The sequence below is a fragment of the Anolis carolinensis genome, unplaced genomic scaffold, assembly GCF_035594765.1.
Source record: "Anolis carolinensis isolate JA03-04 unplaced genomic scaffold, rAnoCar3.1.pri scaffold_7, whole genome shotgun sequence".
Taxonomy (NCBI): domain Eukaryota; kingdom Metazoa; phylum Chordata; class Lepidosauria; order Squamata; family Dactyloidae; genus Anolis; species Anolis carolinensis.
Window position 1 is genome coordinate 13,024,923 of NW_026943818.1, and position 21,473 is coordinate 13,046,395.

At 38.1% G+C, this 21,473-nt stretch overlaps 1 protein-coding gene and 1 long non-coding RNA gene across 2 annotated transcripts in view; one reads left to right on the forward strand and one right to left on the reverse strand.

Moving 5' to 3' along the window:
- The first annotated feature begins 563 nt into the window (after positions 1-563).
- On the forward strand, positions 564-16,112 carry LOC107982268 (uncharacterized). Its single transcript, XM_008124187.3, has 4 exons — positions 564-1,202; positions 1,329-1,564; positions 8,277-8,452; positions 12,276-16,112. The coding sequence occupies exons 1-4, from the start codon at positions 942-944 to the stop codon at positions 14,159-14,161; spliced, it is 2,559 nt and encodes an 852-aa protein (XP_008122394.2). The 5' UTR covers positions 564-941; the 3' UTR covers positions 14,162-16,112.
- Positions 16,113-16,206: 94 nt separating this feature from the next.
- Positions 16,207-21,473, reverse strand: part of LOC134293099 (uncharacterized) — a 124,440-nt gene continuing 119,173 nt past the window's right edge. The window contains exon 4 of the long non-coding RNA XR_010000135.1: positions 16,207-17,535. This is a non-coding gene — a long non-coding RNA (uncharacterized LOC134293099). The remainder of the gene's footprint in view (positions 17,536-21,473) is intronic.

Consider the following 21,473-nt stretch of genomic DNA (forward strand, 5'->3'; position numbering starts at 1 on the left):
TTGGCCTGACTGCATGGAGCGCCGTTGCCTTCCTGCCAGAGCGGTACCTATTGATCTACTCACATTGGCATGTTTTCAAACCGCTAGCTTGACAGAACCTGGGGCTAACAGCGGGCGCTCATTCCGCTCCCCAGATTAGAACCTGCGACCGTTTGGTCCGCAAGTTCAGCAGCTCAGCGCTTTAACACACTGTGCTACCGGGGGGCCCATACACATACATATACAGTAGAGTCTCACTTATCCAACATAAATGGGCCAGCAGAACGTTGGATAAGTGAATATGTTGGATAATAAGGAGAAATTAAGAAAAAGCCTATTAAACATCAAAATAGGTTATGATTTTACAAATGAAGCACCAAAACATCATGTGAGACAACAAATTTGACAGAAAAAGTAGTTCAATACACAGTAATGCTATGTAGTAATTACTGTATTTATGAATTTAGCACCGAAATATCACGATGTATTGACAACATTGACTACAAAAATGCATTGGATAATCCAGAACATTGGATAAGCTAATGTTGGATAAGTGAGACTCTACTGTAATCAGGAAAAGAGCGACCAGTACAAAAAGGTCGAGGAGAATAATTGTAATTATGATGGGGATGGGCAATCTCCTAGGTCATGTGGTCATTGGCATGACTGCATGGAGTACTGTTACCTTCCCGCCGGAGCGGTACCTATTCATCTACTCACATTTGCATGTTTTCGAACTGCTAGCTTGGCAGAACCTGGGGCTAACAGCGGGCGCTCATTCCGCTCCCCGGATTCGAACTTGTGACCATTTGGTCCGCAAGTTCAGCAGCTCAGCGCTTTAACACACTGCGCCACCGGGGGCCCCATACATACACACACATATACATACACACACACATATCTTTTAGCTTTGGATCACATAGGGAAAGGCTAACACTCCTGCAGTGTTTCCTTTGCTGTCCATGCCTGTTCAGAAGATTTCACTTCACTTTCTGTCCCTGATTGATGCAGCCTGGCATCGCATTGGCTTTTTGAGCTACCGCATTACACTCTTGGCTCATGCGCCACTTGTGGCCTACTATCCCTTTCCCATGTATTGTATTCGAGCCAAGTGTCACTTATCTTATATCCAATGTCCATTTTCCCGTTTCAGCCATCAGAACATCTTGTACACCTCAGCAGAGAAACAGTCCGCTTTGCTCACCAGACTCAAGCAGGAGCAGGTAATGCAATGTGTTTGTTTACTTCCGTATCAATGCACCCTCCATCATCCCTCCTTTCCGAATTTGTGCATTTTGTACCTGATCTTTTTGTGGCTTTTTCCCCTCTTTTTTTCCTTTGTTTTGCAGGCGGAGCTCCACCACTTGCAGAACGTCTGCCGCTCGGCTCACCGGGAGAGGAAACTCCTCTTGAAGCAACAAAGGGAGCTCTTGGCTGTGCAGGCGGCAACCGAACAACTGTGGAAAGATCTGCACGAGAGAGTCGGGAAATCCCTCCAGGAGATTCATGGCACCCAGGAAGAAGGCGCTCAGGCTCCGCTCATTGTTTCAAGCTCAAGAAGAGAACAAAGTGTGGATGCAAACAAGTAAGGCATGCCGTTGGTCAATGCAAACAAGTGAGGAAGGAAATAGCAACACTCTCCTTTTCTATCCGATTGTTGTTCTCCGTTGAACAAGGATGCGCCATACGAAATGCGCCATTTCCCCAAATTCTGGTCTTTCAAGAATCTCCGGCCATTGGCTAAAATAGTGAAGCTTATTTATTTGTTAGTGACATTTATATCCCGCCCTTCTCACCCCAAAGGGGACTCAGGGCGGCTCACAAGTCATATGTACATACAATATATATTATTCGTATAGCACAATATAAGCATTATAGCTATATATATAAAAGAGTGGTGGAATCCTGGCGACCGACAAAACAACAAAACTAAACACCCCACAACCTCGAAAATTGACAGCACAACCCCTCATCCACGCCTCTAGGTTGATACAACAAAAAGAAAAGAAAAATAAAGTCCTAATTAGAGGGAGAGGAATACTTGTTTTTATCCAATTGCTGCCAGTTAGAAGGCTAAGCTCCACCCACTTGGTCTCCTAGCAACCCACTCAGCTCTGGGGACAGGCAAAGTTAGGCCTCACTTAGGCCTCTTCCACACTACCTATAAAATACAGACACCACCAGACAACGCCACAGCAACGCGTGGCCGGGCACAGCTAGTATTACTATATTTTACTATAACACTATACTGTAATATTACCGTATATGGAGCCCCGGTGGCGAAGTGTGTTAAAGCGCTGAGCTGCTGAACTTGCAGACCGAAAAGTCCCAGGTTCAAATTCCGGAAGTGGAATGAGCGCCCGCTGTTAGCTCCAGCTTCTGCCAACCTAGCAGTTTGAAAACATGCCAATGTGAGTAGATCAATAGGTACCGCTCTGGCGCTCCATGCAGTCATGCCGGCCACATGATCTAGGAGTTGTCTATGGGCAATGCCGGCTCTTGGGCTTAGAAATGGAGATGAGCACCAACCCCCAGAGTCAGACATGACTGGACTTAACGTCAGGGGAAACCTTTACCTTACCTACTCAAGTATAAGCCGACCCGACTATAAGCCAAGGCACATAATTTTACCACAAAAAACTGGGAAAACATTGACTCAAGTATAAGCCGAGAGCGGTAAATCTCAGAAATAAAAATAGATAATAATAACATGACATTTTTGAATATTTACATAAAACTGTAATTTAAGATAAGACTGTCCAACTCTGATTAAATCCTTATTCTCAACTTCTTCAATGTAAATGTGCTTATGTATCCTTTTAATAATAATAATAATAATAATAATAATAATAATAATAATAATAGAGTAAACCAATAAATGTATTAATAATAATAATAAATACAGTAAAATAATAAATGTAATAATAGAGTAAATTAATAAATGTATTAACAATAATAAATAGAGTAAAATAATAAATGCAATAACAATAATATCAGAATAAAATAATAAATGTATTAATAATTGGGTAGCTCCTACTTACTGACTCTACTTATTATTATTATTATTATTACATTTATCATTTTACTCTTGTTATTATTGCTACTATTCCATTTATTTTAATCTATTTTTTATTATGTATTAATAAGAATAAAAAATAGATTAAAATAAATGGAATAGTAGCAAGAATAACAAGAGTAAAATGATAAATGTAATAATAATAATAATAATACAGTAGAGTCTCACTTATCCAACACTCGCTTATCCAACATTCTGGATTATCCAATGCATTTTTGTAGTCAATGTTTTCAATATATCGTAATATTTTGGTGCTAAGTTCGTAAATACAGTAATTACAACATAACATTACTGCGTATTGAACTACTTTTTCTGTCAAATTTGTTGTATAACATGATGTTTTGGTGCTTAATTTGTAAAATCATAACCTAATTTGATGTTTAATAGGCTTTTCCTTAATGCCTCCTTATTATCCAACATATTCGCTTATCCAACATTCTGCCGGCCCGTTTATGTTGGATAAGTGAGACTCTACTGTAAGTAGAGTAAAATAATAAATGTAACAATGCCAATGATAATAGAGGAAAATAATAAATGTAATAATACCAATAATAATAGAGAAAAATAATAAATGTACCATATATTCTCGAGTATAAGCTGACCCAAATATAAGCCAACCAGGACCCTCACCCGAGTATAAGCCGAGGGGGGCCTTTTTCAGTCTGAAAAACTAGGCTTATACTCGAGTATATACAGTATTTATTCTGCGATTCAGAACAAAGCGCCATGTGATGCATGAAAAATATCCCTCCTCCTTTTCTCCAGACGTTACATTTACAATCCAGACCCAGGCTTTGGATTTGTCAGGAGCTACCCAATTGATTATTCCCTTCCGTGCCAGTCCGCAAAGGGATAAATCGTGGCTCGGAGCTGCCATTTATTCCCTTTTCTTCCTCCGAGCGGTAATTGCTTCCAGCACAATCGCCATAACGTCAATGGGACAATTCACTCGAGCGGCTGAGAGGGGAAGCTCTTGAAAAAGCCATCGCTCTGCAAGTGGTTTGGCATCTCTGCCTCCCCTTCTTGCAAACGCTTTTAGCAGAGATCTAATCCAGGTTTGGGAATCTATTTCAAACCTTCAGCACCTTGGAGAAGGCCTTTAAATCTGGTTTAAACCTTTGCAAACTTGGACTAGGCCTTGGATCAGGGGTCCCCAAACCCTCAGTTTTAGACTTAGGCTTGCCCAAAGTCTGGAATGACTTGAAGGCACACAACAATAACAATCCTACTTAACTTGACTATCTCATTGGGCAGAAGCAGGCCCACACTTCCCATTGAAATCCTGATAGGTTTATATTGGTTAAAATTGTTTTTATTTTTAAATATTGTATTGTTCATTCATTTACTAATATTGTGCTATGGTAATAATATAATATATTGTGTATACATATAATATTGATAATCTATATATATAAAAGAGTGATGGCATCACGGCAGCGGACAAAACAACAAAAGTAAACGCCCCACAACCTCAAAAATTGACAGCACAACCCCTCATCCATGCCTCTAGGTTGATACAACAAAAAGAAAAGAAAAATAAAGTCCTAATTAGAGGGAGAGGAAAAATTGTTTTTATCCAATTGCTGCCAGTTAGAAGGCTAAGCTCCGCCCACTTGGTCTCCTAGCAACCCACTCAGCCCAGGGGACCCTTTACTTTAACTACCACCAATTCCTCAATACTTTATTTTCCATACCATCATACTTCGCCACAGCAACGCGTGGCCAGGCACAGCTAGTAACTGCCTCCATGTTTTCTCCCTCTATTTACCAGTTATCGATAGGTGTCGTTGCCATGATCTTGGTTTTCTTGACGTTTAACTGCAACCCAGCTTTTGCACTTTCTTCTTTCACCTTGGTGAGAAGGCTCCTCGGCTCCTCTTCGCTTTCAACCATCAGAGTGGTATCGTCTGCATACCTAAGGTCAGGGGTCCCCAAACTAAGACCCTCCAAGGTCATTGACCTGGCCCCTGTCCTAAACTTTAGACTTAGGGTTGACCTAAGTCTACTTGGTCTTTGGTGGTCTCTTTGCTTACCTATGGTCTTATGAGATCGTCTAGATGGTCTTTGAAGATCTCTTTGCTTGGCTATGGCCTTATGAAATATCTAGATGGCTTTTGGAGGTCACTTTGCTTACCTATGGTCATATGAGACCGTCTAGATGGCCTTACCTATGGTTTTTTGAAATCATCTTGGTGGCCTTTGGGAGCCCCTTTCCTTACCTATGGCCTTATGAAACCATCTAGATGGTCTTTGAGGTCTCTTTCCTTATCTATGGTCTTCTGATGGCCTTATGAGATCATCTAGATGGTCTTTGAGGGTCTCTTTCCTTACCGATGGTCTTATGAGACCATCTAGATGGTCTTTGAGGTCTTTTTCCTTATCTATGGTCTTCTGATGGCCTTATGAGATCATCTAGATGGTCTTTGAGTGTCTCTTTCCTTACTTATGGTCTTATGAAACCATCTAGATGGTCTTTGAGGTCTCTTTCCTTATCTATGGTCTTCTGATTGCCTTATGAGATCATCTAGATGGTCTGAGGGTCTCTTTCCTTATCTATGGTCTTCTGATGGTCTTATGAGTCCATCTAGATGGTCTTTGAGGGTCTCTTACCGATGGTCTTATGAGACCATCTAGATGGTCTTTGGAGGTCTCTTTGCTTACCTATGGTCTTATGAGATTGTCTAGATCAGGGGTCCCCAAACTAAGGCCCTCCAAGGTCAATGACCTGGCCTCTGTCCTAAACTTTAGATTTAGGGTTGACCTACGTCTGAAATGGCTTGAAGGCACACAACAACAACAACATTCCTAATTTTGGACTATTTCATAGTCTGGCCCCCCAACAGTCTGAAGGACTGTGAATCAGCCTTCCACTTAAAAAGTTTGAGGACCCCTGCCTAAGGTTGTTAATGTTTCTTCCAGCAATTTTAACTCCGGCCTTGGATTCGTCAAGCCCCGCATGTCGCATGATGTGTTTTGCGTACAAGTTGAATAGGGAGGGTGAAAGTATGCAGCCCTGCCGTCCTCCTTTCCCAATCTTGAACCTGTCTTCTGTTCCATGGTCTGTTCTTACTGTGGCTACTTGATCTTTATACAGATTTCTCAGGAGACAGACAAAGGTGACTTGGTCTCCTCAGACCACCAAGAACATGCCACCGTTTATTATGATCCACACAGTCAAAGGCTTTGGAATAGTCAATAAAGCAGAAGTAGATGTTTTTCTGAAACTCCCTGCCTTCCTCCATTATCTAGCGGATGTTGGCAATTTGGTCTCTCGTTCCCCTGCCTTTTCTAAACCCATCTTGGACATCTGGCAACTCTCAAGACCCTCCAAAAATGCCCCTTTCCAAAAACAAAACAACACAGAAGTAGCTGGAAGTCCACTACTGATTTCTGCTACTTTAAAACATTACAATGGTGCAGAAAAGCATTGGAAAGTGAATTCATGTTGTTCCAAAAGAAGGAATCACTCTTTTCAGGACTAAAAGAAGCTCAGTTGGGGAATCTTCGGCCCCAAATACTAACCAAGGCTCCACTTTTCGCTGCATTCTGGTTTCAAGGGTTGCTTCTCGCTTTCACTGCTGAGCCTGTCTGTCTCCTCGCTGTCTCTTCTTCCTCCAAAGCCTTGGGTCGCTGCTTTTGCCAAGCAAATCCTTTTGGAAACGTGCCACCACGAATCCTCCTCGGACGCTGTCAGTTCCCATAGAGAAGCCTGGCGGGTGACCGCGAGGCCAACCGTGTTTGGCAAACGGAGGCGCTCTCAGATAAATCTTTGCATGAAACTGATCTATAATTCATGTTGCTATTGATTATCGGTCACCGGGGGCCTTTAGAAAGGATTGCCGGCTTCGCCTTCGTTCCTTTTGACAGAGAGGAAAGGAGACACAGGCTTCGCAGGCTTCTTGCTCTGGGGGCAAAGGTCCAAAAGGGCCGTTATTTATCTTGCCGGCTCCATTCTGGTTGAAGGACAATGCACTGGGCCCTTGGCACCTTCCAGAAACCCCCCACGATCCGTGGAGATATACAACAGAAGAGCAAAACGACACAATCCAAGGCACAGAGTCTATTGATCTCCTACAATCCAGCGAACACCTCCCAACAATGGATTCCCCCAGGCAGGAAGAAGCCAGACTTTGAAGCTGCAAGGCCATTCAGTGCTAATCAAGGTGGCCAATTGCACCCTTTCACATTTGCCTCAAACAGACAAGCCTTCTTTCTCCCACCCTGGACCTTCCACAGATGTATAAACCCCACTTGCATAGTTTTCCAACAGGCCTCACAAACTCTGAGGATGCCTGTCATAGATGTGGGCGAAATGTCAGGAGAGAATGCTTTTGGAACCCTCACAGCATGTCTTTTTTTTTTCCAAATTGGACTCAAAGCGCCTTATGCTGTAGATTGAAATACAGTCGAGTCTCACTTATCCAAGCTGAACAGGCCGGCAGAAGCTTGGATAAGCGAATATCTTGGATAATAAGGAGGGATTAAGGAAAAGCCTATTAAACATCAAAATAGGTTATGATTTTACAAATTAAGCACCAAAACTTCATGTTATACAACAAATTTGACAGAAAAAGTAGTTCAATACGCAGTAATGTTATGTTGTAATTACTGTATTTACAAATTTAGCACCAAAATATCACAATATATTGAAAATATTGACTACAAAAATTGCTTGGATAATCCAGAAGCTTGGATAAGCGAGGCTTGGATAAATGAGACTCTACTGTAGTTGAAAGAATTTGAATGCAAACATTAAGAAACATTCTAACTATAACTATACGTTATTGGCGCCGTTCTGAATTCAAATTGTTGTTTTATATACCAGTGGTTTTATTTTGTATTGTACTATGTGTTTATTTTATACATTATTTTAGGCATATGTAAGCTGCCCGAGTCCCTTTGGAGAGATGGAGGCGGGGTACAAAAATAAAGTTGTTATTATTATTATTATTATTATTATTATTATTTTATTATGACACAGCAAACAAGATAGACATGCTGGGTTTCGCATCACAAAACCCAGCATGTCTATCTTGTTTGCTGCGTCATAATAAAATAATAATAACAACAACTTTATTTTGTACCCCATCAACTTCCTAACTTAACTCCCTTCCCTCCTAATAGCCATTTCAAGTATTCCCTCAATGAGAACTGTATTGTATTATGGAACAAATTTATACAGCCTTTTCCCAAATGCTGATCTGAAATCTTTCCTTTGCAGTCTTCATGGGAAGACAGAAGACACCTTGAGGGAAGAGGCAGGCGAATTCCCCCAGAAGAAGCAACCAGTTCCAGATGTGGAGAAGACAGATGTTATTACAGACAAAAACTTGAATTTCTGCAGGGAATACCCCATAGGTTCAACCCTAACAGACACAGGATGCAAGGAAACCAAAGGTAAGTATGATATAAGGACAAAGTAACCATGATTTGGGGAATCGGGCTAATTTTTAAAGTCTTGATTTGCCATTCTGCTTCTAAAGATGTTACATACCTACCTTCAAATCTAATAATAATAATAATAATAATAATAATAATAAGGCCTCTGACTCACTCCCACACAGCTGGATCATCAAGTGCCTGGATGCCATCGGGATTAGTAAAAACGTTGGCACCTTCATTGAAAACATGATGGAGCACTGGAAAACTGAACTGTTGGTTGGAAATGAAAGCTATGGACTTGTCAACATCAGGAGAGGAATTTTCCAGGGAGACTCATTGTCCCCTCTGCTTTTCATTATTGCCATGATCCCTCTGTCAACAATCTTACAAAAAACAAATCTCGGCTATCAAACATCTAAGAATTCTCACAAAATTTCGCATCTGATATACATGGATGACCTGAAGCTGTATGGGAAAACGGAAACTGAAATCCAGTCTCTGACTAACACTGTCCGAATTTTTAGCACTGATATCAGCATGGAGTTTGGCTTGGACAAATGTTCGACAGTGGCATTGAAGAAGGGAAAAATCATGGAAAGTGAAGGCATAAATATGCCTAATGGCCAAACAATAAAGTGTCACCAGCCAGAGGCCTATAAATATCTGGGCATATTACAGCTGGACAACATCAAGCATGAACATGTGAAAACTGTGGTCAGCAAAGAATACACACAAAGGGTCAGAAAAATTCTCAAAAGCAAGCTCAATGGAGGCAACACCATCAAGGCCATAAACACCTGGGCCATACCTGTCATAAGAGATACTGCTGGCATTATAAACTAGACACAGATGGAACTGGACAATTTGGACAGAAAAACAAGAAAATTCATGACCATTCATCATTCACTGCACCCTCGCAGTGATGTTGACCGGCTACATCTGCCTAGAAGATCAGGGGGCAGAGGACTCTTACAAGTCAAACAAGCAGTCAAAGAAGAAGAACATGCCCTGGCAGAATATGTCAAGCAAAGTGAAGAACCTGCTTTGATTGAAGTCAAAAATCAGAAACTCCTCAAAGCACAGCAGACAAAAAAACAGTACAAGAAAACCACACTACAAACTAGAGCTGACAGCTGGCACAACAAAACATTGCATGGAAAGTTCCTTGACAAAACTGAAGGAAAAGCTGATAAGGAGAAGACCTGGCTCTGGCTCACGAATGGGACCCTGAAGAAGGAGACAGAAAGCACAGCAGACAAAAAAACCAGTACAAGAAAACTGCACTACAAACTAGAGCTGACAGCTGGCACAACAAAACATTGCATGGAAAGTTCCTTGACAAAGTTGAAGGAAAAGCTGACAAGGAGAAGACCTGGCTCTGGCTCACGAATGGGACCCTGAAGAAGGAGACAGAAAGCACAGCAGACAAAAAAACAAGTACAAGAAAACTGCACTACAAACTAGAGCTGACAGCTGGCACAACAAAACATTGCATGGAAAGTTCCTTGACAAAGTTGAAGGAAAAGTTGATAAGGAGAAGACCTGGCTCTGGCTCACGAATGGGACCCTGAAGAAGGAGACAGAAGGCCTGATCCTTGCAGCCCAGGAGCAAGACATCAGGACAAAGGCCATCCAGGCCAAGATCGAAAAATCAGCTGATGACCCAAAATGCAGACTCTGCAAGGAAACTGACGAAACCATTGATCATCTCCTCAGCTGCTGAAGAAAATGTTCAGTTCATTCTTTTGCAAATTTCGATGTTTGCCTTTCATTCCCGCCAGGAAAAGGGATCCCGGGAGCGGTAGTTTCACCAAGTCTTGTGCCTTCTCCACTAAAGACTAGAGCCCTGGTTCCTTGCCAACATTGAGACACAGCCGTTCAAGTGGCATCAAACCTCCTTCCATCTCCTTTGCGGAGAATAAATTAGATCGGAGCCCGTTACGTCCAATTTGCTCCTGCGGTTTTTGCTCAGGCTTTAATACCGACGGGAAAAAGGCCACCTTCTCCTCGATTATTATTACTTCAGTAACATCCCGGGGGCATAAATCACCCGAGAGCCAAGATGTTAAAGAGAGCCTTCCAAGGTTTACCGGGGAATACGATTACGGAAGAACAAAATCATAACTTATCCTGATTGCGCTATTAAAAATGTGCTCTTTCCGACATAATTTAAGAGGCCACATTCTCTTTTAAGAAAGGGGGGGAAGTCACATTTATCAGCCGGAGATCGTCCCAGACGGGCGAGATTTGGGTTCCTTGGTTTTATCCTCCCTTCATATTTCTTCTTAGAAGAAGCACCTCCAGGCCTTACAGATGAGACATCGGGGTAATTTATAGAGTCTTACAGACACTTCGTCGGAGCAAATTATAAATTTGATGCCGGCGGTTATAATTCTGAGTAACTGCTCTCGTTCGTACCATTTTAACCTAATGAAATATCATTTATGCCGTTAAAAGGAAAACTGCACACACAGAAAACCCCGGCATAGTCAATAACGGTGCAGGCTAATAAAAATAATAGCACTAATGAATAAAACTTGCCCCAAAGTCCTAAGCAATAAGTACATCATAGTCATCCTTAATATACTCTATATACTCGAGTATAAGCCTAGTTTTTCAGCCCTTTTTTAGGACTGAAAAAGCCGCCCTTGGCTTATACTCAGGTGAGGGTCCTGGTTGGCTTATATTTGGGTCAGCTTATACTCAAGAATATATGGTACATTTATTATTTTTCTCTATTATTATTGGTATTATTATTTTTCTCTATTATTATTGGTATTATTATTTTTCTCTATTATTATTGGTATTATTATTTTTCTCTATTATTATTGGTATTATTACATTTATTATTTTTCTCTATTATTATTGGTATTATTACATTTATTATTTTTCTCTATTATTGCTACTATTACATTTATTTTACTCTATTTTTATTATTATTAATACATTTATTATTTCATTCTGATCTTATTATTATTATTGCATTTATTATTTTACTCTATTTATTATTACATGTATTATTTTCCTGTATTGATTATTATTATTATTACATGTACAGTAGAGTCTCACTTATCCAACATAAATGGGCCGACAGAACGTTGGAAAAGCAAATATGTTGGATAATAAGAAGGGATTAAGGAAAAGCCTATTAAACATCAAATTAGGTTATGATTTTACAAATGAAGCACCAAAACATCATGTTATACAACAAATTTGACAGAAAAAGTAGTTCAATACGAAATAATGCTATGTAGTAATTACTGTATTTACGAATTTAGCACCAAAATATCACAATGCATTGAAAACATTGACTACAAAAATGCGTTGGATAATCCAGAAAAATAAAGTCCTAATTACAGGGAGAGGAATAATAGTTTTATCTAATTGCTGCCAGTTTGAAGGTTAAGCTCCACCCACTTGGTCTCCTAGCAACCTACTCAGCCCAGGAGACAGGCACGGTTAGGCCTCACTTAGGCCTCTTCCACACTGCCTATAAAATACAGACACCACCAGCAACGCATGGCCGGGCACAGCTAGTATATAATATACAAATTCTTGAAAAGATTCACAGTTTGGTTATGCTGGTTTGTGATGACAACTACTGTGCAGTAGATAATAAATTTTCATTTTTTTAAAAATTCAACCATAAATGTGAATTACTCTTTGTGGAAAAATAAGACATCCCCTGAAAATAAGACCTAGCGCCTCTTTGGGAGCAAAAATTAATATAAGACACTGTCTTATTTTCGGGGAAACAGGGTAGTATGAGAGCCTCAGATGGGAAAATAGTTGGCACTTCCTTAATACGAAGTTACATCTCAACTTTCTTGCTTTCTAGGTTATTTGGTGAAGGAAGAGCAAGATACAGGCTTGATGAAGAATCCCAAAGAAGAACGTCTCTGCAGTTCCATGGACAAGGCATTGCAATGTTCGCATCCAATAACCCCTTCTGATGAATTATATGGTTTTTCGCTTGACTCAGAGAAGCCCCGGTTGGAGTCTGGATTTCATACGGCTCGTGCTGTTCTCATCAATATCTCTGGAAGTTCTCCTTCATCCTTGGAAGAGAAGGAGGACCAAGATACGGACATCAGCCTTCCGGAGGAATTCATCATACAGGATGAGATGTTTTGTGGAACTCGAGGAATAAATACATCACCGTCTTCTGGAGGAAGAAGTCACACTCAAATATATGGTGGTCCTCCAAAACAGGTTGACCTATCGACTCTGTGCATCCAGGAAGGTAAGCCGTTCAATGAGAAAGCAGATAGATCTGCTTTTATTATATTATCGAGTGATGGAAGATCCAATACAGATGGGATGGGAGGATCCTATTCTGATCAAACCGATGCTGTCATTATCAGAAGGGATGTACCAGAACTAGAGAAGATGGCTTTCCAAGAAGGTGCTGAATCTGAAGATGTTTCATGGAACGAAGGGTCTTTCGACAACACTAAAGACCCAAAAAATCAACAAATCGGTAGCACCATTGAAGGAGAAGACAACCATGAAAACCCACCCTGTTCCAAACCTATGATGCTTGTTGGATCTGAAGATGTTTCACGGAACGAAGGGTCTTCTGACAACACTAAAGACCCGAAAAATCAACAAATCGGTAGCACCGTTGAAGGAGAAGACAACCATGAAAACCCACCCTGTTCCAAACCTATGATGCTTGTTGGATCTGAAGATGTTTCATGGAACGAAGGGTCTTCTGACAACACTAAAGACCCGAAAAATCAACAAATCGGTAGCACTGTTGAAGGAGAAGACAACCATGAAAACCCACCCTGTTCCAAACCTATGATGCTTGTTGGATCTGAAGATGTTTCATGGAACGAAGGGTCTTCTGACAACACTAAAGACCCGAAAAATCAACAAATCGGTAGCACCGTTGAAGGAGAAGACAACCATGAAAACCCACCCTGTTCCAAACCTATGATGCTTGTTGGATCTGAAGATGTTTCATGGAACGAAGGGTCTTCTGACAACACTAAAGACCCGAAAAATCAACAAATCGGTAGCACCGTTGAAGGAGAAGACAACCGTGAAAACCCACCTTGTTCCAAACCTATGATGCTTGTTGGATCTGAAGATGTGAGCACCATCCATGGTGAAATGAAGCAATTTCCTTCCGAATCGCAGAATCCCTCTGACCCTCTGTACATTTCGGATGACAGTAAAGGTCGCGCAGAATATGCAGTCAGCGAATCCAATCTATACGAAGCCCCGCCGAGCAATGGTTCCTTATGTCCCCAAACCATGGAAGGAACCACAAAACAAGTGCGAAATTGTCCCACAGTGAGCGGCCAAAGCTCAAAGAGATCCAGAGAGGTCAATTCACTCCAAGATGTGGAGAGAAGTGAAGAAGATAAAATACCCATCCGTGAGGAACATCCACTGGGAATAGAGGAAGAAATCGTTTCTCCTGTGGATGAAGTGTTATCGTACGGAAGTATCGATCTACCATCTGCAGTTTCCTTCCCAAGTGGAGATCTTCCTCCTCCACCTGAAGAAAACGATGGTGGGTCTGATATCAGCCTTGAAGACTTCCCCTCTCCGCCTGAAGAACTTCTCTTCCCGGAATCAGGAGAGCTTCAATATGCCTCCGATGAAGACACATCCATAACAACGAATGACTTGACTTCCTTATCCAATGATCTTGAGTTGGAAGATCTGCCATCGCTACCTCTGGACTCAGCAGAGGTGTCTTTGGGGCAATGAATATGAAATATACTGATGGGGAGAGCAATCATTTTGGCCATTCAGCGCATCCAAATTTGAATCTAGTAGAATCAGAGAGGTTAAATGTTTCTGAATATTTACATAAAGCTCAAATTTAAGATGAGATTGTCCAACTCTGATCAAATCATTATTCTCATCTTCTTCAATGTAAATGTGCTTATGTATCCTTTTAATAATAACAGAGTAAAATAATACACGTAATAATAATAATAAATACAGGGAAATAATACATGTAATAATAAATAGAGTAAAATAAGAAATGCAATAATAATAAGATCAGAGTGAAATAATAAATGTATTATTATTATTAATAATAATAATAATAATAAAATAGAGTAAAATAAATGTAATAATAGCAACAGTAATAGAGAAAAATAATAAATGTAATAATACCAATAATAAATGTACCATATATTCTCGAGTATAAGCTGACCCAAATATAAGCCAACCAGGACCCTCACCCGAGTATAAGCCGAGGGGGGCTTTTTCACTCTTAAAAAAAGGGCTGAAAAACCAGGCTTATACTCGAGTATATACAGTACCTTAATTTCTGAGCTCTTCCAACAGTAATCTTTAAGAAAATAAATATGCTTGGAGCAATTATGCCAGCGAAGAAATCTCTAATTATTGTATTTTCCAATGTGTAATCCATAGACTTCTACTTGTTTTACTTTTAATGGACTGAAGAAAGATAGTTTAGGTATTTGAGGATGAAGGTTTGTATAATGAAAGACTTGGGTTGCTGTGAGTTTTCGGGCTGTATGGCCATGTTCCAGAAGCATTCTCTCCTGACGTTTCGCCCACATCTATGTCAAGCATCCCCAGAGGTTGTGAGGCCCATTGGAAACTAGGCAACTGGGGTTTATATACAGTAGAGTCTCACTTATCCAACATAAACGGGCCGGCAGAACGTTGAATAAGCGAATATGTTGGATAATAAGGAGAGATTAAGGAGAAGCCTATTAAACATCAAATTAGGTTATGATTTTACAAATTAAGCACCAAAACATCATGTTATACAACAAATCTGGCAGAAAAAGTAGTTCAATATGCAGCAGTGCTACATAGTAATTACTGTATTTATGAATTTCGCACCAAAATATCATGATATATTGAAAACATTGACTACAAAAATGCGTTGGATAATCCAGAACGTTGGATAAGTGAGACTCTACTGTATCTATGGAATGTCCAGAATGTCTTGTCTGTTTGCGGCTAGTGTGAATGTTGCAATTGGCCACCTTAATTGGCACTGAATTGCCTTTCAGCTTCAAAGTCTTGCTGCTTCCTGCCTGGGGGAACCCTTTGTGGGCTATACAGCCCTGAAAACACACAGCAACCCAGTGATTCCAGCCATGAAAGCTTTCGACAACACAATGAAATACTTCTTTCTACATTGAATGTATCATACTTGTCATGTATCATGTATTTTGCTCATCTGATTGGTTAACAAAGTTACTCTTCTGTGCTTTGAATGTGTTATGTAATTGCAACAAATACCAAACGAATCCTACATAATATAGGGATACATTGCTTGACAACAGTTAACTTCTATTTATAAATATAATATATGATATATATTATAACAGTAATTAAGATTATATAAAGACCACGCATCACAGTTTTGATTCAAGATCGATAAAGAAAATTGAAACACTGAACAAATGCATACAAGTGCTGTATTGGTATTTCTATATTTTTAAATAAATATATATATTAAATATAATTTTTATTAAGAGAGTATGTAGAGTGGGGAAGAATAAAAGAATGAATATAAAGTAGGGATATTTTAACATCCTTTGTTATTGTCTTCTTTAGAAGTTATCTAATCCAAAAAAAATGATCTAAATGAAAATAGAAAAGTGGGTGTAGAATGAGATAAAGCAAAGAAGATTGAAAAGTTAAGAAATAAATATATTGTTGCGGTTGAGCACCTTATGCACACTGTGTCAAAATAGAAAACCCAAAGGTTGATAATACTGGAAACATTGCCAAATATCAAGTAACTACTACTACCATCATCGTCATCATCATCAAGTAACATTGTTGTTGTTGTTGTTGTTCTTCTTCTTCTTATGTGACATCATCATCATCATCACCATGTAACTATTAATATTATTATTAGTACCCCAACTTTTCTCAGGACAGAGACCCAAAGCAGCCACTGGAAAAACACCAATTTGAGTTGTTGCTGTTATTATTATTATTATTATTATTATTATTATTATATAATATTATTATTATTACCCCAACATTTCTCAGGACAGAGGCCCAAAGCAACCATTGGAAACACACCCATTTGAGTTGTTGCTGTTATTATTATTATTATAATTATTATTATTACCCCAATTTTCCTCAGGACAGAGACCCAAAGCAGCCATTAGAAAAACACCCATTTGAGCTGTTGTTGTTGTTGTTATTATTATTATTATTATTATTATTATTATTATTATATAATATTATTATTAGTACCCCAACTTTTCTCAGGACAGAGGCCCAAAGCAGCCATTGGAAAAACACCCATTTGAGTTGTTGTTGTTACTATTGTTGTTACTATTATTATTATTATATAATATTATTATTATTACCCCAACTTTTCTCAGGACAGAGACCCAAAGCAGCCATTGGAAAAACACCCATTTGAGTTGTTATTGTTGTTATGTAACATTATTATTATTATTATTATTACCCCAACTTTTCTCAGGACAGACACCCAGAGTGGCCATTGGAAACACACCCAATTATTATTATTATTATTATTATTATTATTATTATTATTATTATTTAACATTTTTATTATTAATTTATACCCCACATTTTTTCAGAATAGAAGCCCAAAGCTGCCATTAAAGGTACGTCTACACTGTAAAAGTAATGCAGTTTCGCACCACATTTGGTTGCCTCAAAACCTTACGCATCTACAACTCCCAGGGTTCCATGGCATCGACCCAGGGCAGTTAAAGTGACGTCAAACTGCATTAATTCCAAGTGTGGACGCACCCAAAACAAGGACATTGCTATAATAAAATGAAAGAGAGACATAAAACCTGTGGGAATGGAAGACAGTCGACACATTATTCAATACCTTCTGCGTTTAATGTCCAGATATACGGCTCTGCTCTGTCAGTGGCAAGGCCTCAATATCGAAATGATCCTCCCTTCCAAGGCCTCATATTTTCTTTTGCTGCGGCTTTGATCGATATTAACCTCTTGGGTCAATAAATCTCGGTCGGCGGCCTCCAGAGAAGTCATTAGCTTTCATCGGAAATGATTATTTCTCAGTTAAACTCTGCATTTAATTTCGCCGCCATCCATCTTTTTCACTCCGACGTGAGGCGATGCTTAAAAAGCAGCTACAAAAAAAAATTAAAAGAGCCACAATTATATATATACACACACACACACACACACACACACACACACACTAGCTGTGCCCGGCCACGCGTTGCTGTGGCAAAGTGGTGGTGGTATTGGTTAAAAATTGTGTAAGTTTTATTTGACGTTATTTGTATTTTTTTTATAAATTTTATTGTAAGTTATCTTTTTATTATATTTTATTATTTTCTTGTATTATTTTTAGTTATTTTCTGTTATTATAGTATTTTATTGTATTAATTTTTTAGTGTTTTAAATTATTTTTTAGTGTTTTTAATTATTTTTTATTGGGTTGCTAGGAGACCAAGTTGGAGGAGCTTAGCCTTCTAACTGGTAGCAATTGGATAAAAGCAATTATTCCTCTCTCTCTAATTAGGACTTTATGTTGGATAAGTGAGACTCTACTGTATTTATATAGAGAGATGTCTTGCTAGAGATATATGAATATAGATCAGGGGTCCCCAAACTAAGGCCCGGGGGCCGGATGCGGCCCTCCAAGGTCATTTACCTGGCCCCCGCCCTCAGTTTTATAATATAATATTTTATATCAGTTTTAATAATATAATTTATTGTATATACATATAATATTAATAATAATATTATGTTATACAATATAATACTAATAGTAATACCATATAATAATATTAATTATATGCTATATATTACATATTATATAATATGGTATAGTTCAATATAGTAATATATAATGCTAATATTGTGTTATGCTAATAATATAATATATTGTATGTATATGCAGCTGCTCTGAGTTTCCTTCAGGGTGAGAAGGGTGGGATATAAATGTAATAAATAAATGCAGTAAATAAATAATTAATTTTAGACTTAAGCTCGGCCAAAGTCTGACATGACTTGAAGGCACACAACAACAACAACAACCCTAATTAACTTGACTATCTCATTGGCCAGTAGCAGGCCCACACTTTCCACTGAAATCCTAATAGGTTTATGTTGGTTACAATTGTTTTCATTTTTAAATATTGTATTGTTCTTTCGTTGTTGTTGTTGTTGTTGGACTACAAATAAGACATGTGCAGTGTGCATAGGAATTTGTTTGTGTTTTTTTTTTTTTCAAATGATAATTCGGCCCCTCCACAGTCTGAAGGATTGTGGACCGGCCCTCTGCTTAAAAAGTTTGGGGACCCCTGATATAGATATATAGGGCTTGGAAATACTACAGGGGAAATGCACACGGTCACACACACACATGCACACATAGATTTCTAGAAAGATGCAGGAGGGAAATGTACATATATAGAGGATTTGCAAACATTTCAGAGGAAAATGCATATGTGAAATTAATATATATAATTATAGATCTATATCTAACTCTGAATTGTTTATATAGGCATTGAATGTTGCTTGTCACTATGTTGGAAGCTGGCCTGAGTCTCCATGGGGAGATAGGGTGGGGTACAAATGAAGTTCTGTTGTTGTTGTTGCTAAGTTATTGTTGATACAGTAGAGTCTCACTTATCCAAGCCTCGCTTATCCAAGCTTCTGGATTATCCAAGCCATTTTTGTAGTCAATGTTTTCAATATATCGTGATATTTTGGTGCTAAATTCGTAAATACAGTAATTACAACATAACATTACTGCGTATTGAACTACTTTTTCTATCAAATTTGTTGTATAACACGATGTTTTGGTCTTAATTTGTAAAATCATAACCTAATTTGATGTTTAATAGGCTTTTCCTTAATCCCTCCTTATTATCCAAGATATTTGCTTATCCAACATTCTGCCGGCCCATTTAGCTTGGATAAGTGAGACTCTACTGTACCATATTTTTTGTTGAACCTACTTTTCCACTTACAGAGGTAGTTTACTGTTTTTCTTTGAAATACGGTAAATATTCAAAAATATTTAACTTGCTGGTGCCTCAATTAATGTAATTTTTTATTGAAATTTACCAGTAGCTGCTGGTAGCTTGTATATGTATGTATCTAATCTCTAATCATCTATCTATTGTATTTATCTCTCATCTCTATACGTTATATCCATCATATCACTCTCGTATCTATGTCTATCTAATCACAATATATTATATTATTAGTATAGGAAAATATTAGCATTATATATTACTATACTGAACTACAGTAGAGTCTCACTTATCCAACATAAACGGGCCAGCAGAACCTTGGATAAGCGAAAATGTTGGATAATAAGGAGGGATTAAGAAAAAAGCCTATTAAACATAAAATTAGGTTATGATTTCACAAATTAAGCACCAAAACATCATGTTTTACAACAAATTGACAGAAAAAGCAGTTCAATACACAGTAATGTTATGTAGTAATTACTGTATTTATGAATTTCGCACCAAAACATTGCAACATTTACTACAAAAACATTGACTGCCTTGGATAATACAGAATATTGGATAAGTGAAGCTTGGATAAGCGAGACTCTACTGTATATGGAACTATTATAATTGTATATTTATATTACATGTAATATTACTAATAATATTACAATATGCTGTTATAGTACAATATAGTAATATATAATGCTTATATTGAGCTATGTTAATAATATATTATATTATTGAGTCCTTAATAATATAATTATTGAGTCCTTATACTCAATAATATATTATTGAGTATTGAGTATAATACTCCATAATATATTATTATACTCAATAATATAATAATATAATACTCAATAATATATTATTGACTCCTTGAGTCCCCTTCAGGGTGAGGACGAAATATAAAGGTTGCTAATAAATAAAAATAAAATAAATATACCACCACACTGTAATATTATTAGTAATATTACATGTAATATACAATATATATTATTATATTATATTATTTGTATAATATTGTACTACATTATAATATTATCAATATTATATGTATATACAATATATTATATTATTATATATTTGAACCCAGCCCTCAAAAATGGAGGGATAAATAGTCCTGAATTTGGTTTATATAATAATATATTCTACTACATTATAATCATATCAATATTATATGTATATACAATATATTATATTATTATATACTATATTTGAATCCAGCCCTCAAAAATGGAGTGATAAATAGTCCTGAATTTGGTTTATATAATAATATATTCTACTACATTATAATATTATCAATAGTATATGTATATACAATATATCATATTATTATATACTATACTTGAATCCAGCCCTCAAAATTGGAGTGATAAATAGTCCTGAATTTGGTTTATATAATAATATATTCTACTACATTATAATATTATCAATATTATATTATATACAATATATTATATTACTATATACTATATTTGAACCCAGCCCTCAAAAATGGAGGGATAAATAGTCCTTAATTTGGTTTAAGTAATAATATTTAAATTATTTAAATAATATTTAAATAATAGTAAATTACTGTTAATCTGCCGCTGAATGGAATAATCTACTCCTCAATCTACTCCGTTTTTATGCCTCTCTTCCTTCATTTATATGACTTTCCTCCTCAAAATATGAATTTTTAAACAATTTTCATGGAAGAAATTTAAAATTGCAGGACACTCTGAGGAGAATAAGAAAGAGGGCGTGGCTAGATTAAGGAAGCCCCGCCCTTCTACCGTCCTCGACGGCGGATTGGGTGAACAGCGAGGGGCGGGGCATGAGAAGGGGAAAAAGGCGGCAAAATCCGCCTTCTCAGTCGCTTTCGCTCTGGAATGGACAAATAAGGACATGGGCGGGGCCAACGACATAGCCACGCCCCCTATGTTCGTCCTCGCGGTTCTATTAAAAGTAGGCGGAGCCAGATGTGAAACGCCACGCCTCTCAATCTTTACTTTGAGTGCCAAAAGTGGGTGGAGCCAATCTTATAGCCACGCCTCCTTCATTCGCCCTCGCTGTGGTGTTAGAAGTGGGCGGGGCCAGCTGCGAAATGTCAC